General features: G+C 46.0%; 1 protein-coding gene across 4 annotated transcripts in view; it reads left to right on the top strand.

The window, feature by feature from the left end:
* Positions 1–18,747, top strand: part of Srgap3 (SLIT-ROBO Rho GTPase activating protein 3) — a 427,924-nt gene that overhangs the window by 385,749 nt on the left and 23,428 nt on the right. For 3 of the 4 annotated variants that reach the window (XM_050148545.1, XM_050148544.1, XM_050148546.1), the window contains exons 11-14: positions 2,264–2,291; positions 7,123–7,225; positions 12,338–12,398; positions 14,674–14,751. In XM_050148545.1, coding sequence (XP_050004502.1) covers positions 2,264–2,291; positions 7,123–7,225; positions 12,338–12,398; positions 14,674–14,751 — 270 coding nt within the window. The remainder of the gene's footprint in view (positions 1–2,263; positions 2,292–7,122; positions 7,226–12,337; positions 12,399–14,673; positions 14,752–18,747) is intronic. The other variant, XR_007592924.1, reaches the window with a different exon arrangement.

Raw genomic sequence — 18,747 nt, 5'->3', positions numbered from 1 at the left:
GAAAGGGGTACCCTCATCCATTGCTGGTGGGAATGCAAACTTGTGCAACCACTTTGGAAAGCAGTGTGGCGGTTTCTCAGGAAATTCGGGATCAACCTACCCCTGGACCCAGCAATGCCACTCTTGGGAATATACCCAAGAGATGCCCGATCATATGACAGGGGCATTTGTTCAACTATGTTCATAGCAGCATTATTTGTAATATCTCTCAGGTTTTAAATGGATTTCAGTTGGCCTTGTTGGCACTAATTTGTTGTAAGGGGCCACTTGTTTGTTCCCGGCTGCTCAGCCCTGAAATAATCACACAGAAACTATATTAATTAAATCATTACTTGGCCCATTAGCTATACCTTCTTATTGGCTAACTCTTACATCTTAATTTAATCCATTTCTATTAATCTGTGTATTGCCACATGTCTGTGGCTTATCAGGTAAAGTTCCGACGTCTGTCTCTGGCAGGGCTACATGGCTTCTCTTGGCTCCACCTTCTTTCTCCCAGCATTCAATTTAGTTTTCCCCCACCTAGCTCTGTTCCACCTTATCACAGGCCCAAAACAGATTTTTTATTTAACCAATGGTATTCACAGCATACAGAGGGGAATCCCACATCACACACTGGCCACTGAACACTTGGAACATGGATTGTCATGTGATCATGTTCATTGAGATGAGCAAAATGAACAGAATCTGAAGAATTAGCTCACAGGGAAGAGAATATACAGTCTCTTGCTTATTACTGATATGTATGTGTATGTATATATCAGTATCACTGTGTGTGATTACACAGTGACTTGATAAAATTTAATACAAGGACTTGGACCTCTGCATTGTCAGTGAAGTTTTGTGGGAGAAGGAGATACTGTTTATCGCCTTGTTTTTAGCACGCCATCCCTGCTAGGGAGAATCTTCTAAGGTGAGGTATCTCTGTAGCCTAGAAGAAGGGTTACTGTTAAAAAGCCAAGTACCACCTTTATAAGTAATTGGGTTTGAGACAAATTCTATCTGCTTTCCCTCACCTGTATGTGTGGGTGGAACCAGGTTTGCAGATGTAAAGTCAGACAACTTAGGTTGGAATCTAAGCTGCCCTTCAGCAGGAACTGGAGCTAGTCACTCTGTCTGCTCTGATCTTTTTGCTTGTCTGCTATTCCAGGGATGGTATTCCATGTATAATGATGCTGTGACACTTGTTACCCTATTGCAGGATATACTTGTTTGCACACTATTATAGTCACTGGAGTTCCTCCTTCACTTACCCATTCAGTAAATATTTATTGAGTTCATACTTAAGGCCAAACAATATTCAAACCTTGGTAGTTAGTAAGGTATAGGTATTGTTGAAGACTTATATGGGAATAGTTTGGGGACTTGGGAAGAGCTTTTTGGGGAACATTTAAAGTATGCGGTCTTTGTTGGGTAGCATTGTGTGACTCAACCCATATAAGGCTATCGTGGCAGACCAAAGTCTGTCTTAGTAAACTATGAGTTTTATTGGGGTTACTAACAGGAATATAGGTGAGGGGTTACTTATAGGGGCAGATATTGCTCAAAGACAGCTGCATCACAAGGCCCACCCCAGATCAGGTAACAGGTCACATAGCTGGTGTTAGTGTCCTTTTCAGGTGCCTCCGTTGGTCTAAACCTCTTCCAAGAAGCTTGCTGATTTCTGCTTCTTCCAGGCAGCTGGTCTGGTCTCAATCAAGTCTTTTTTGCAGCTTGGCTTCCAGGCTAAGAGGGACTCTCAGCTTTTATATTTGCTCCAGCAGGAGGGGCCTAGTGAATCTGCTCAGTTTCAGTGGCTTCCTGAATCTACTTTGTTTGCCTTCCTTCTTAAGGAGCTTCCATGCAGGAAACAATGCTTCAAACTTTGAGGAACCTCTTACACAAAAGGTAGTTATTGACAAGTAGGTAAGGAAACTGTGGTCTGTCCACACAGTGGAATATTATTCTGCCATAAAAAAATAAACTAACTTCTGAATCATGATCTATGGATGAACCACAGACAGATTATGGTAAGATAAAGAAGCCAGATTCACGAGAGAAACCACAAGGAGAGTGATTTTCTTTCTAGGAAATGCCTATCAATCCTGCAAAGACAGGGAAATTAGCAGTTGCCTGGGGCAGGAGGCTGGATAAAGAACAACTGTAGGATGGGCACATGAAATCTTTCTGATATTGTCGTCATTTTAAGGGGAAACAAAGTTCTCTGGCTAAAACAACCAAAGCCAATTAAATACCAACATGCAATTTTGTTTTCTTTCCCCAGGGGAGAGAGCAGAGTGCGGCACAACCAGGTGAGAGTTGGGGAATCTTGTGTCCTTGTATTGGCTGCCTGGAGTCTGAGAGGATGCAGTGGGTGGGTAGATGTGTAAAGTGAACGTAGCCTCCTGGGAGCTAGGGAAGCTGGATAGTTTTCACCAGTGGGGGAGGGTTCCGTGGCTACTGAGGCAACATTGCTCGTTTTCGCTTTAGACTGGCAAAGGCCGGCCACAAGGAGGGTGCTTGCATAGCTGCTTTGGGGCAGTGGGGACATGCCCCTGTTCAGTGGGAGGGTAGTTGATTCCAGGGTATCTAAAGTCACTAGCAGGAGCCACAGGCTGTAGGGCAGCTGTTTTCTTCACTTGGATCTGTTACATGGCCACTGCCCAAACTGCCCTATAGGTCATCCAGGGCCACCCTGGGTCCTCAGTTGCTAAGGCTTTGGGGTTGGCTGGTTTTGTGCACAGATGGTCACGCGCATGCTGCATACACATGGACATGTGCCCAGATTACACCCTCCCTCCCTGCACTGCCCATCATATTTGGCTTGAAATTTAGCGGGAACTTGGATGGGCTGGTGAGGCCAGTCACATAGGCAACTCACGCCTCCCCTTACAACTCCCTTTGTGCTGAGCACATCAGAGCCAGTGACCACTGTCACCCAGCAGCTTTCAGCCTTTCCTAGGCTTCAGATGCCTCAGCAGCCAGCACTGCCCTGGTGTCTGAGTTTTCACCATGAGCTAGCAATGGCCCAGGGGTCTGCCGTTTATCATCTATGGCTAATTTTTAGTTGGGAGCTACTTCTTCCCTCAGTCAGTGGGGCTCAGTCACCCAATGACACTCTTTCCTTCCAAACGAATTCTCCCCGATGGCTCAGAATCCTGAAAAGCTGTCCCACTTGGCAAGAGCAAAGATGACCCTTCAACTCTCCCCTGCTCCTGGGGAAGCACGTAGGCGTGGCCAAGGCTTGAGAAGCTGTGAAGGTTTAGGGCTTTCCAGGAATCCAGCTGTGCCTCTGGGCCCAGGCAGTTTGGGAACACTGAGATGACTCACAGACAAGGACCCTCCCACATGTGGAACAGCAGATGTGCAGGTCACTTTTGAGGAACCCAAATCTGTTACTTTTTTTTTTTCTTTCGGATAAGAGATTCTCTAAGAGGACAGAAGCTCTGTTTTATACCAAAGTGGGAAGAATTGGGCCATGGCTCACTGCCTCCTGATCTCCAAGATGTAGGGAGAAGGAGATTGCTCCAGAGGATGGTGGGGGGAGGAGCCACGATAGATCTCTTGTCCAGGTCTCAGGTTCACCCCTCCTTTATATATATATCCATCCCTGAAATATTGTCTTCCTCACCTGTTTTGACCTAGGGCCTGGGAAATCCAAGTTCAGGTTGGATCTCCACTTAGACATCTTGTCCTAAATTGCAGACCTAGCCAGATACTTTCTGGCTCATTATTAAACTTGTGGACCTCATTGTCCATCTGAAAGCGTTTTTAAGTCTTAGAGGCCCTTGACAATGTCTCCGCACCTTGTCTGTGCCGACTGTAGATTCTCACACACAGTCAAAGTCATCTGGGACCATCATCAGATAGGGTCCCTCGGCCAAGTTCCTCTTGCCCTCGTCTAAATGGCCCTTTTCTCACACGTATAAGCCATAGTTTTGAATAGCCTCAGAACATCCTAGCCCTGGGATTTAGGCTGACCAGATGTGCTAATGTATTTTGAAGAATTGCTAAAAAAATGGCCAAGTATGGGATGTAAACACCAGTTGTTAATCATGTTTTGAAGAGAGGTTGGTCTCCTTCACCAGGTTGACAAGAGGCACTAGTCCTGAGTAGAGGGAACTAGTTGATAGCATCACCATCAGGTACAGCCCAGCCCCTGCTATGCAACCACAGCGCCCAAGAGCTTACCCGCCCTCGATCATCAGTGTTGCCACCGGTTTAGATGCTGATACTCACATCTGTTGAGTGTTTAGGGAAATTCTCAATCCCTTGCTCTTTGTCACAGACTAGTTCTGAGGCCGCGCCTGTGTTGCCAGCATGTGCTAGTTTCATTCCCGCTGAGAGGCTGAAAGGGGACATTGGTCTCTGGTTTCCTTGCCCTCCCCTCTGTGGCCGTCTCTGTTCCTGTCTTCCCTGCTTTTCTCTTTCTTCCCTTTTGTTTTTGCTCTGCGTCTGAGCGGCAGAAGAGATGGAAGGCTTAGGCTGCCCCACTTTCCTTGGCTGAGCTGTCCCCCTGCTCCCCACTTTGTGCCCCACCCAGCATTCCCGTAAGTCGACACAGATTTGATGTTGTTCAAAGTTGGGATAGCTATGTTTCCTTGTCAGAGATTCCAGGCAGTGCCCAGTGCACCATGGTGGGGGAGGGGGGAACGACAAAAGGATGGCCATTGAGACTTCATTTTCTTTTACACCCTGGGTTTGGCAAAGAAAACGGGGAAGCACACTCTACATTTATCTCCTTTTATTCTACTCCATAAAAAAAATTCAAAGAACAAAACCCAGAAACTCTTATGAGGTTTTTTTTTTTGAAAACCCTCAACCTGGGTGCCCTGGAGCTTTTGATTCTGTATTTTAGTACCTGTGCTAAGATCCCCACTCTTGCCGGCCATGAGGACTTAATAGACAGTTGGCAAGATCACTCTCTCAACTTCATACTTGTGCTGGAGCCTCTAGTAGGAAGAACTACATTCAACTCCCAGTTCTTGAAGGATCTCATTTGTGTGGCCTTGGGCAAATTTCTTAATCTCTTGTGGGCTCCTTTGCCTCCCAGGCTCCTGCAATGTGAGATAAAGAAGTGGCCCTGGAGTCCAAAATACTACGAAAACAAGTGACAACATTGCTGTCCTCCTTATCCCTAATCCCTAAATTTGGATCCTATGGTTTTGCGTCACATTTTTTGACGCTCATTTCTTTCAGTTTTTACATTTGAAAACTCAAAAGCAGATCCCCTGTGTGAGATCCCCTCCCTGATTTCATGCATCCTCAAAAAAAAAAAAAAAGATGTAATATACTTTGAAAGGAAATGACACGGACTTAGCTAACCAAATCCACACAGATCCAAGATGGGCTGGAGATACTCTTGCCTGTTGTTTCTCTTCAAATTTTTGGTCGTGTTGTTCTTTTGGTTCCCTTGATTGGGTGGCATGCTATTTGGACTTAACTGTGCCTTTGCCCATGCATGTCCTGGAGTTTGCAGCCTTGCTCAACACTTAACCATCCAGGAGGACTTGGCTGGAGTGCCTGCATGGCTGGACTGCTAAGGGTCATGACCCTAAACCCAAGGGAGAGAGGCAGGGCAACCCTCATTCGTCTTGATTGGTTCTACAGTCCATATGATTCTTGCCTGTGGCCTGGGCATGTACCTTAGTTGATAGGATGCTTGCTTAACATGCATGAGGCCCTGACTTCAATTGCTAGCATCATATAAAACCCAGCGTGCAGGTGCATGCCTGTAATCCCAGCACTGAGGCAGGAGGATGAGGAGTGTGAGGTCATACTTGGCTACATAGCAAGTTTGAAGCCACCCTAGACTATATGAGACGCTGTCTTAGAAACAAACAAAAACAGATAGAAGATTCTTGCCCATGTACAGAAATCAGTCAAGACATAGGGAAAGGGCAAGACTTTGCTTCTCATACATGACCATTATTATCTGCCTGGCTGAGTATGTACTTATTGCTTCCAAAGTTTGAACCAAACCATTTGAAAATGAACTGCCTCGTTTGGTAAGGGGGCTTCCTCCTAACTTTCTAAAACCTTTTTCCCTGAAGACCAGCAGCACTGAATCAGGCCAGTTTTATATAGTGAAATGAGCAAACAAGCCAACCCAGGTCTATGCATGGCGAGCAGCTATGGACACGGGTCTAGCGCCTGTGGCCATTTCATTGTTCCTGGTGGATTGTGGTATAAGGTTTCTCCTCCCTGTGGATAAACAGCAGAACACAGGGAATGGAGATCTGAAAGCAAAGCAAGACACTTTCAACCTGATCCCTCTGGCAAGGACTGACGAGGCAGATGAGTCTGCAGTTAGAAATGACAAGATGTCCTAGGGCCGCGCCCATGACTTGAAATTAAAAGAAACAAAACACCCCTCCCCACAAACAACCACAACAGCAAAAACCCTGGGCTTGGAGGGGGAGGGGGCTAGAGGTGGATGTGATGCTCTCTCTAGGCCTGGTTTCTATAGAATAGAACCGTGTGCAATGGGAAGATATTGGGGTAAGTGTGATCATGGATTTGACAGTGCTCCAATCGAAAATGTACTCGATTGATGAGTGGGATAATAACATCCCAGGCCACCTACGGATCCCAAAGAAGCTGCAGCTTGCCTCCTGGCATCTAGCTGTCTGGCTCTCAGATCTATGCAATAAACATGAGTCATATTCCTTTGAAATGTCAAGAGACATTAGGAAGACAGTGCACCCAGTACATTGGGAGTTGGGCCTTGGTGATAGATTTAAGCTGAAATTACAAAAATAAACCTTCTCGGTTATGTTCGAAAGTTTCTTGCTTTCCTGGGCTACAGATGACACCTCCCTCCCCTGACCCACCTCCATCTGGTCTGCAGGATGCCAGCCTCTGATTGGCATTGCAGGCGCTTCTTGGATTTATCCCATTTCCTGTGATGTAGAATGCGTTTGTGTTTTGTGAGAGTTGCTCCTGCTTGGTATTGTGGGTAAACTAAGACCTGAAACATCCAGAGGCCCTTCAGATGGAACTTGGGAAACCAGTGTGTTGGAGGCCAGAGGCTCCCTGCTGTGTTTTGTGTTCTCCTCCCGTTGTGGTTTGGAAGAGCATCTCCCCCAGTGGTATGTTTATGTTGGTTGCTTTCTTGATTTCTTTTGTTCCGTTTTCCCCTAGGCCCCCCTGCCTTCCCCCTAAACCACAGAAAATGAGGAGACCTAGGCCTCTTTCAGTGTATAGCCATAAGCTCTTTAACGGCAGTATGGAAGCGTTCATTAAGGTACTTGCTGGGGAGCCATGGAGTCCGCGAATGAGTCCAACGTAATGGCAGCCTCTCTTCTCCCTGCCCCCTCCAGCTAACAGCCCTGTCAACCCCTTAGCCAGACCCCATGGAGCTAGTAGCTTCTCACTGCAGTCTGTTCTTGGCTTCAGTGAGGCATTCCACTGGAGAACTGTGCTTCTGACCAGTGGCCGCTAAGTGGCCGTCCATCGTTCTCAGCCGCATGGGGGAGGGGTCCGATCATTTCAGCACAGAAGAGGTGGACCGGCAGTCAGCACAGTGGTCCCAGCCAGCTGGCCTCGTTGCTGCCGAAGCTGCAGTCCTAACACCCGAAGGGCAGTTGAGGAAACTATCACTCAGCTCCACCCCCTCCTCCTGCAACAGGAGACTGATGAAGAACAACACAAAGACAGCCCCTCTGGGTCTCCATACGAGGCAGCTACAGTTTGGTAGCTGAGTCTCTGCTAGCATGGGAAGCCATTGAGTTTTCATAAGAAGAGTTCCTTTCGCTTAATTTAGCTCTGGATGGTTGATTTGAAAGGCGGGAGTAGAGTTGAGGTAGTCCTTCTACATGTCAGGTTAACCCTGGACATTGAGCTTGGGCTCAATATTTAAATCTTTCAGCTTAAGTGGGTTTTTTTCTGTCCTCACCCCCCAGTGTCGTTCAGGATCAAACTGAATAAGGCAAAGATGGTGTTAGAGTCAAGATGTGTTCTTGGAGAAAGAGGATGAGAGGCCTTCACCAGTTATTTGAAAGCCCACCCCCACCCCCCAGCCAGTGAAGACAATTTCTACAGAAAAAAAGGGCTGGTGTAGGTCAGGGGAAGGATGGCGTCTCGCGGCATCAGTGATGATTTGGGAGTTACAGGGGCTGCCCCATGCACCAGCTCTCTGTCCTCTGTCCTCTGTGCAGTTAGACCTGGAGGACAGAGAAGGGCTACAGACACGCAGATGTCAGCCTTAGGGATGGATTGGGGAGGCAGGACCATTCTAGATCAAAGGACTCTCTCTGCCTGTAGACTGAGTTCTCAGAATAGAAGAGAAAGAGAAGAGGGATTTCCCCTGAGCAAGGACAGTTGGGGGATGCCTTAGGATACCTCGTAGGACTGAAGGCCCCAAATTAGAGGTCCCTCGGGAACATTGTGACTCGTAGAGAAGCACTCAGTGGTCACGGCAGGTGAGGCTGCGTCAAAAGGATGCTTTGTTTCCTCCTCACCTCTCTGTCTTCTCCTTTCCCTCTCACTTCCCCTTGCTCCCGGCTGAGCCATTCTCCAGGCTGCAAAGGAGCTGGCTGATCATTTCCTGTCTTTACAGAGCCTAGCAAGGGGCCACGAGTGCAGGGAGAGTCACATGAGAAGCCCCACAGGAACATGCTACTGCAATTCAGTCCCGCAGGAACATGCTATTGCAATTGAGTCCTGCAGGAACATGCTATTGCAATTCAGAGCAAGAAGAGCTGTGAGCTGGGACCCAGGTGACATTGCCAGGGTTTTGAAAGGATGAGGAGGAATAAGAGAGGAGCAGGACAGGAGACCCTGGAGGGAACGATGCAGTGAGATCTGAGATGGGGACTCCATCCCTGAGTCTCTCTGATCTCTGGAAATGGGAGATCAGTCCGTATACATGGAAGGGGCTGACTCTTACTTGACACTGTTTGAAGATCACATCTTTAGTGGAACTGAATATCTTCATAGTGGGGCTAGAAAGCAACTTGACCATGCACCTGACCAACACTTTAGACCTTATTTGACTCCATGAGTGTTTGTTTGCCCCTCAGGTGGTTACTTTGGGAACCATCTTACTATCCTACTACATCACCATGCCCCAGTAGTGTTTGGCTAATCTTCTTTAGAGCCTGTTACACAACCTTTATCATTGGTGCCAAAACTTCCTGCTAGCATGGATACTTTGGTCCACCAGAATTAAAACCTCCACACCACAAGGCTGCGGGGATAGTGTAATTACAAGGCATGTCATGCAAGCATGAGGACCTGAGTATAGTCTCCACAACCTGTGTTAAAACGCTGGGAATGGTTGCACACACTTGGAATCCTAGTACTAAGGAATTCGGTGGATACCAGTGGCTCCCTGGCTAGCCAGCCTAACCTAATTGAAGAGCCCAAAATCAAGGTGGCTGGTGCCTGAGGAATGACACGTGAGGTTGACCTTTGACCACATGCACATGCTAACACATACACATGAACATGAATACCCTCCTACCACCATCACTATGGCACACACATGTTTCAGTTGAAGCATAGCTTTGTGGCACCATTGAAGGGATGAAATGGCAAGAGGAAGTGTGGTACAGTGATACTGGTCAACTGGCTCTGAGGAAAATCTCCAAAGAGGGATGAGCCAGCTCTGTGGGAGGGAATGGCAGAATACTTGGAAGAACAATAGCCATTTGACTAGGGAAGAGAAGGTGGTTGGTGGAACACAAGAGCGTGTCTTTATACTCCCTCTGCACTTAGGCTGCCTCCAATCAGTGAGGACTTCAGCTGTGGACCTACTATGAGCAAACTCGCCAAAGCTCCATATGACACAGACTTACTCTAAAGAATTCCAGAGAGTGAAGGGCAGCATCTGTAGCCACTCCTTCCACTGCCGAGAGGAGAATTTCAGCTTCTATCCTAATTCTCACACTGTCTGAATGTACAGCGGAGTCCTCGGCTTTGACAATCCAGGCCTATAAGAAGAGTTTTGATCAAATAATCCCACTGTGATGCTGCGATTATGACACCTAGGCAGGACAAAGAGAGAAGCCCACATCAATTATAGAGAAGTATTTGTGGAGTTAGACTTTTGAACTTCCTGGGCTCTTCCTGAGCCAACCCCTTATAAAAATCAAAAACTCTGTGTTTTTTTTTCCTCTTAAGGAGACTCTATTTTATAGTATAGTCCATGGTAAAGCCCAAAGGTCCACTGTGGGGCTGGAGGAGAGTCCCCATTCTTGCCCTGTGAAATGTGAGTAAACACCCTGGGGATTTAGGAGAGCACAGAGTGAGCTGATGCATGCATGTTTCTAGATCACGCCTGGCACTGTTTAAGCCTGCTCTATTATTAATTTTAGGACACCATCTCACGAGTCCTTTTGGACCAGGCTGTTACTGGGTTCAGGGTTTAGCTGACATCAGAGCGACTCAGATCCCAGTTGTTGAGATGGCAGGACTGGGCATACTGTGCCCTAGGAAGGCATGTGTCTGTTAGTCAGCTTGGTTTCTTCACTGAGCTTGTGTGAGACTCAGCTCCCACCTAGACCCTTGAGTCACTGTCCATGTGACCAGAAAAGTCGGGCAGGCTCTCTCAACGTGGGGACAAAGGCTTCAATGCACCCTCAAAGTCACTAAGGTGTTCCAACTTACTCTCTCCCTCATCTCCACTCTTACCAGCTTCTGTGTTCCTAGAGGGTTTCAGTGCCAGGGTGACAGTAAGGGGTTTAGAAAGGGGAGCAGAGCCATGCTTCTACTGAGAGAAGCTTATCAGGGTATTGGGTATGTTTGGAGTCTGGAATCTGATGCAACCTGCTGCATCCTGTCTAAGGAGATCTTATGAAGTAGAACATCTATCCAAGAATTGAGGATTCCAGAGATGAATTCTAGGAGCCAGCTTACAAAAGACATGAAAGATCCCTTCTGTGGGCAAATGGGCTAACCTTATAGGTCTTCAGTGAACTCTCGCTCATTGATGAATCCCTTGTGTTGAGGAGACAATAGATGTGGATCTGGGAACAAGGTTAACACACATTTCCTACATATTGACAAGGAATCGCTGCTATCTGAGAAAGAGGCTGGGCAGCCTATTGGAAGGCTGGCTGGGGACTGCTTTAGAAGTCCTAGGAGGCCCCAAGGCTGAGGTTTCTCCCCGTGGGCAGGTTGATGGGCAAATGCACCAGGACCATTGCTGGCTGCCATTGCGTTTTGGCATTCACGGACTCTGAAGGATCTGCATACTCTAACTGATCTTACTCCTGCATAATCTTTTCTTTTTCTCCTGCTTTGCTGCCTGTTTCTTTTTTTGTTATCAGAGGAAGAAGAAATGCTCGAACCAGGAACCAGGTATTTACTAGCTAGGCCCATGAGCCCCATGCAAATAGTAGATCCAAAGCCTTCTAGAGAATGTCCACATTCCCTGTGGCTTGATGGGCCTGTCTCCTATCCTCTCCCCAGATGCAGCATCAGCAGGTGGGGGGTGTGGCAGAGCCAAGAGCCCACCAAGTTACTAGCCTTCTGGGGAGGCTTGTGATCTAATATGGTCCTTTTAAAAGAAAGTTTTGTTTTGTTTTTTAAATGATACTCGTGATGTGACCTAACATCATGATGTAAAGTAACACAGTCCACCCAGTTTTAGGACTCTGAAAAAAACCTGACTCTTGCCCAACCCCTAGAAACTGTAGACTAATCTAGAAAAGTGTGATTGAATGTCCTTTCACATCCTATGCATAACTATTTAAATTGCATCCCATTGAGTCTTTTCAATTGAAGTTGGCCATCAGATGGCCAATGTCTGATATTAGTATCTACTAGAACTTCTCCACATACCTTGCTTACTGTTAAGCAAACTACCTGGATAGTTGAGACATTATGACTGAGATTCACCTTCCCTTCTTAGAGCCTCCCAGGGTTTGTAAGGGACAGGGCTTCCTCACCCAAAATGTGTTCTCAGTTCTGACGTGGGACAACCTCAGTAATGGGGAAAGGCATTGATCCTGCCTCTTCATCCCCAAGCCCCAGGAAAAGATGCTGAGTTTGGGCTAAGTGTAGTTGGGAGAAGGCAGGTCATCCTTCAAGGTCAGACTCCAGCCACCTCCACACACTGGCTTCCATCTCTCCTGCCCCCAGTGTGCCTGTCAAGCTGAGCCCAGTTCCTTGCCAGATGGGTAAGAAGAGAGAGCATTTCTTTGAATTAATCCTAGCTATGCCTTCTTCTGCACTTAACCGAAGGCTGTATGGTAACTATTCCTGGAGACTAGAGTTAGCAGTTCCTTGCTTGGTTTCCTACTAATCACGTGGTACTAATCTTCTGGCTTGACTTGATCATTGTGTTTGCGATGTCCTTCCTGTGGCTGGATGCCAAGCCTGATAAAACTCACTCTCTTTTGTCTTTCTTAAGGATTCAGGACAGGCTATACCACTTGTAGTCGAGAGCTGTATCCGATTCATCAATTTATATGGTAAGTGCCATCTCAGCTCAGTGTGTTCAGTTCACTGTGGAATAGTGCTGGCCTGTTCTGGGAGAAAATTATATTCTCAGTCACCTTGGAAGACTTCCTGTCCTCACTCTGCTCCAGGGAATGGCTGTTACTCAGAGCGCTGTCTTTGGAGTCTGCATGTCTGTGTCCGGGGTGAGAGAAGGAAGGTTGTGTGAGGGGCCCAGCACATCTGGTCACGGGGCAGTACTGATGACATGGACAGAAAGACTATTCCAGCTCTGTCCTCACTTACAGTCAATAGGGTTGATAGATTGTAAACTCCATGAAGGGAATGGTGTCGGGAATTTGTTAACCATGGCAAACTTGTGTTTAACTTACTCATTCACCTCAGAACGTAACAGGCTCCATTTTGGCTGTGAGGAATGCAGGAGCAATAGAGGCAAACACTTTGTCGTCCCTGCAGGCCTAACATTCTCACAAAAGCAAGGAAATCAACAGCAGAAAAAAGAATTGTAGTCACCCTTTGGCATCTCTAGGGATTAGAGATAGGCCTGCAGACTGCCAGCCAGATCAGGAGATCTAAGGTCCAGTGTATAAAATGCTATGGCTTTTACCCACCACCCATGTAATCTTCCCATAGTCAGTGAGTCACGCAGAGAGACAGATAGGACCAAGTCCTATGTAAATGCTCTGGAAATAGTAATATTGTTTGGGACTAGTAAAACAATATCTATACATATCTAATACAGATACAACTTTTTCTTGAATTTTCAAGCTGTTATTATTTGAGCCACTAAATATAGTAGCTCATGGATATAATAGACTGTAATATCATGCCTCATAGTAACTCTACCATATGACTAGTTAAAAGAAGTATAGACAGTGACTTTGGGGGTAGGCTGCTTGACCAAAATGGGAGAAGAGCCCCAAGGAGAGCATCCATGCAGCTGGGGTGGGGGAGAGTGGAGAATGGCAGTGGTGGTTAGGGATAATGTCCCAGAAGGGTGGGAGAGGGCTCTGGGGGTAGTAGAAATACTAAACAAAGCCACACTTGTGGGTGTATATGCCTTTCATCTCAGCATTAGGGAGACTGAGGCAGAAGGATCACTGAGAGTTGGAGGCTGGCCTGAGCTACCTAGTAACTTCGAGGTCAGCCTGGGCATCCATATCATGTCACAACTTACTATCCATGTGCATACCTTGTTTAGCAGTGAGCATGACACATGAAGGAGTTTTAGAAGCTCGTTGTGTCAGCCCCTGGTCTTCTAGTGGCTAAGCCTTAGTGTGGAAGGCTTAAATGAATACACAAAAACAAAACAAAGCAAAAACCCAAAAACTAACAACCAAAGCGCATAATATGTCCTAGCCAAATGTCTACTAAGTCCTTACTTTTAAGGGGAAACAATAAATTGTAGCATGAAGAATTGTTCTACCTAAGACAGGAAAAGGTACCCAGTGTCTGCAGTAATTTCCATTTGAGAGAGGCTGGCCCTCTGGTTCCTACAATTGTGTGGGTCACTGTTTGGTCCTCAGAGCTGCCGGGTATCAGGGACTGCACTGCTTTGCTATTGTTTCTTAGAAATGCTAAAAAATAAAAAAAGAAAGAAAAGGAAGGAAGGAAGGAAGGAAGGAAGGAAAAGAAAGGAAGGAGGGAAAGAAAGAAAGAAAGAAAGAAAGAAAGAAAGAAAGAAAGAAGGAAAGAAAGAGATGAAGGAAGGAAGGAAGAAAGAGTGAGCAGCCATGCTGCTTTTTAATATTGAGTTCACACTTTTTATTTTTTCTTTCTTGGAAAGGGGTGTTATTCTGTAGCCCTGGCTATCCTTGAACTCTGTAAAATCCTCCTGCCTCAGTTTTAGTCTTGAAAATGCTGGAACTGTAATATGAGCAATTCTGCTCATATTAATAGGAGCTAACCAATTTATTGTATTTACTGATTTTTGGCACTGGGGACCTAACCCAGGGCCTAGTGTCCACAAGACAAAGCACTCTGCCACTGAGCCATGGACTCAAACTCTCTGACTCCCCAATCCCAGGCCAGGATGTACTCTGAAGTTTAGGTTTTCTAAAGGCCAGAGATTACCCATGTGGGAGGGAGCCAGTTGCCAGCTGTAGCTCATTGTCAAGGCCCATTTGAGGTTTCAACTAGGAGCTTGTCACCAGGAATGGCTACATAAAAGATGGGAAAAGAAAGAGATGAGCCCTGGAGAGAATTGTCAGTAAGTCCAGTGGCCACATGAAGTCTAGGCCTCGTGTTATTTACATTTACTGTTTGCTTGTGCTGTTATTTCTTTTTTAGGACTCCAGCAGCAGGGAATATTCAGAGTTCCAGGGTCTCAAGTTGAAGTCAATGACATCAAGAATTCCTTTGAGAGAGGTGAGTGTGGACTGACCACCTCACTTGTGGTCAGGAGAAGCCAGGGTTAACACATGTCTCAGAGCCAGTAGTGTAGAGGGGTCCTGGGCCCACGCTGGCTTTCAAGAGCTGTGTGTTAATCCTTTTCTTAACTTTGTATTCCACAACATAGTGATGGTAGCTGGAAATCAGTCATATTGGGAGTGTTTACCCCACAGAAACTGGCAAACCCCAAACTCTTTTTTTAGCAGTTCTCCTTTAAACATCCAGCTCTTTCCTCTTCCCCTTTTACTGCATGCTGAAAATCTTAATCCCATGTTCTACATACAAATATTTGAGTGATGGCATTAGACACAAGTGGAAAGTTTCACACTTGACCTCATGGGCCAGACATTGCTAAGATGTATGTACACAAATTATCCCTTGTCAAATTACCATCACTTTGTGGGTGCAACTCAGGTGGAATTTTATGTAGATACTTGAGCTCATTCCCAAGACACCAAAATTCTAAAATCCCAAAGCTTCTGGCCCCACCCATATTAGTGTTTGATAGTTTTATTGCTTTATCTTATTTATTTTTAAAATAGTGTCTAGTCTAGCCTTAAACTCTTGCTGATACTCCTGTCTCTACTTTACAACTACTGAAGTTACAGGTGTGAGCTATCATGCCTGACTTTCCACATACTGTGTGTGTGTGTTTACAAGTTTGTGTGAGTATATGTATGTACAGGTATACATATGCATTTGTATGTGTAGGGTGGTGTGTGTGTGTGTGTGTGTGTGTGTGTCTGTGTTTGAATGTACAAAGCTGGTATGCTTGTGGAGGCCAGAGGAATAGACAGAGGTTTCTATCCCACCTGGTCCCACAGCTGTTCAGTCCCAAAGAAACACACAGAGGTTTATAATAATTATAAACTGTTTGGCCTATTAGTTCAGGCTTATTATTAACTAGCTCTTTCAACTTAAATTAACCCAGAATTCTTATCTATGTTTAGCCATGTGACCGATCTTTACAGGGTACAAGAGCATTGTCCCACAGCACAGATGTGTCATCCATAGGTGCTGCCACCTTGTCTTTTAAGTCAGGGTATCTCTCACTGGCCTAGAACTCATCAACTAGGAAAGGGTGGCTGGTCAGTAAGCCCCACGGACCTGACTGGGGAGCCTTACATCCTCAGCACTGGGATTTCAAGGGCATGCCATTGTGCTTGACTGGTTTTTGTTTGTTTTATTTTTATACTTTTTTGACTTTTTTATACAGATGGATTTAGGGGATTAAACTCAAGCCCTTCAGCAAGGCAAGAACTTTATCAACTGAGCCATCTCCCAGGCTGCTTTTCATTATGTTTTAAGATAGAGTCTCAGATAGCCCAGGTTATCATGAGCTACCATCCTGGGCCTCCCAAACTCTGTTGTCCTAGTTAGGATTTTTATTGTTGTGATAAAATACCACGACCAAAAGCAACTTGAGAAGGAAAGAATTTATTTCAGCTTAGCACTCTCAGGTCACACTCCATTAACTGGGAGAAACCAGGGTAGAAACCCAAAACAGGAACCTGGAGGCAGAGCTGAAACAGGCCCTTGAGGAATGCTGCTTACTAGCTTGCTCAGCCTGCTTTCTTAGATAACCCAGAATCACCTACCAGGGGTAGCATCACCCACAATGGACTGGGCCCTCCCACATCAATCACTAATTAAGGTCAAGCTTTTGGAAGTGTTTCCTCTTCCCATATAACATTAGGTATATCAAGCTGATAACTTGTGAATAAAGGATGCTTATCTTGAGTTACAGTTGCTTACTGGTGACTCTCCATTGGGCTTTACGGTGGTGTCTGGGAGGAAGAACCTGCAAACAAGTTTGGCATGTTTCTGTGCATAAAGGAAGCTGCTTCTTAGGAAAGTCGAAAGATGAAGAGTGACTTCTAGAATAGCCCAATTCTTTGTTTTTCCAATACACTGATTTTTTTTGTTGTTGGTTTGTTTTGGCAACTTATACAATAGAAGGAATCAGCTATATATTTTCCTGTCCCCCTCCACTTTCCCACTTTAATCAATCAAGGATATAACACAGAGGTGGTAAGGGCAGGATGGAAACACATGATTGACTGAGTGCAGCGTCCCTTTTCCTCAGAATTGCTGATGAGGATAGGTGGCCAATGACAGTGTCCTGCAAAGGAGGGACCCACTGTGCCCTAAGAAGCACACTTATCAAATGTCTACCTTTATCTTCATAGTGCCTAGCTTACTGCCACAGCAGAACTGAAAATTCAGCTTTTTTTTTTAATTAAAGAAAGCATTTAGACATCTTGATCTCTGGCTCTAGGGCCAAGCCCTTCACTGGCCATCCCACATCCTGGAAGACCAGAATGCCATGAGCAGTATGCCATGGGCAGAGCTGGAGAAGACGGCCTTCTTAAGAGAATGTCATAGCAGGAGTACAAAAATGTGACTCCAGTGAGGGAAACCACACCCAAGATGACCCAGTGTGCCCACTTCCAGGAACTACGGGGAGACCTGCCTCCAGACATACAAATGCACACATGCAGGGTGTTCCCATTGGCAGTATTTATCACAGTAGGCGACTTAAAGAAGTCAAATGTGGGGCTGGTGGTATGGCTCAATGGATGAAAGCATTTGTTTCTAAGCCTAATGACCCAAGTTTGATTCCTGGGTTCCATATAGTAGAAAAAATGACTTCTGCATTGTCCTTTGACCTCCAGGTGTGTGCCTTGTTATATATACAAATAGCTGAGGTAATAACTATGATTTAATAATTAAGTTCAAGACCTGTAAGAGGTCAAGTGAGTAGAGTGTGGCCTCCCTATGTGACAGGGTTCTTCACCACCATTAGGAAGGAAGAAGACTTCTGAGAAGTAATTTGGAGAGATTTCCAGGATTTGTTGTTGAAGCTAAGGAACAAGTTTCTGTAGGAGTGAATGGCATTCTGGGTAAGAAGTAGGGGTCAGTAAAGAAGACAGACAGCTGTTCCCATGTGTAGGGTGCTGGCTCACGAACCCCCCTAGAAAACGAAACCAACAGTGCTCAAGTGCATTTCTGAAAGGTAGCATTTTTATTGACCCACACCACAGATACATCCGCCCATCCTCTGTAGATGACTCATGATGCTCAGCACAATGGAAATACCATATAAGTGGTGGGTAAACCATTGTTTAGGGAAAAGAGACAAAAACCCAAACAAACCAAGTTTGCATGGTTTGAGTGCAACAGAATCTCTTTTGTGTGTGTGTCTGTGTGTGTATGCACACGGAGGCCAAAAGTCAATATTAAATGTCTTCCTTCTCCATCTGCATGTGTTTGAGACCCAGCCTCTCACTGAATCTGCAGCTTGCCAATTGGCTAGCCTGGCTGGCCAATGAGCCTCAGGGATTCTCCTGTCTGCCCCTCCTCAGTACTGGATTGCACACACTACCAAATCTGTCTTTTTATATGGATGCTACGGATCAAACTCAGGAGCTCATGTTGTGTAGCAAGCCATCCGCTGACCCATTTCCCTAGCCCCCAGAGGCAACCTTCTCTTGAAAATATGTTCATTAGCTTTTGTTGAATCCACAAATGTGCAACTTGTGAGTAGGAAATCCTGACTGCACATGCATTTGTTTATCTTCTGCAGAAGGAAACACAGTGGACAAGTCAGACTAAGAAAATGGTGATGTACAAGGTGTTAGGGAAAGGGTAAAATTGGACCTTCTTTTTTTTTTATTGAGAATAAGAAAAAGAAGTTTCCGCTTCCTCCCAGCCTCCCATTTCCCTCCCCCTCCCCCACTCTTCTCCCCCTCCCCCCTCTCTTCTCCCCCTCCCCCCACTCCTCTCCCCTCCCTCTCCTATCCAAAGAGCAGTCATGGTTCCCTGCCCTGTGGAAAGTCCAAGGTCCTCCCCCCTCCGTCCATGTCTAGGAAGGTGAACGTCCAAACTGGCTAGGCTCCCACCAAGCCAGAACATGAAGTAGGATCAAAACCCCTTGTCATTGACCTTGGCTTCTCATCAGTCCTCATTGTT

Source organism: Alexandromys fortis, unplaced genomic scaffold (assembly GCF_014885135.2).
Source record: "Alexandromys fortis isolate MF-2015 unplaced genomic scaffold, M_Fortis_MF-2015_v1.1 scaffold_59, whole genome shotgun sequence".
Lineage (NCBI taxonomy): Eukaryota > Metazoa > Chordata > Mammalia > Rodentia > Cricetidae > Alexandromys > Alexandromys fortis.
The sequence above is the reverse complement of the archived record's forward strand: the minus strand, read 5'-3'. Positions and strand labels throughout refer to the sequence as shown.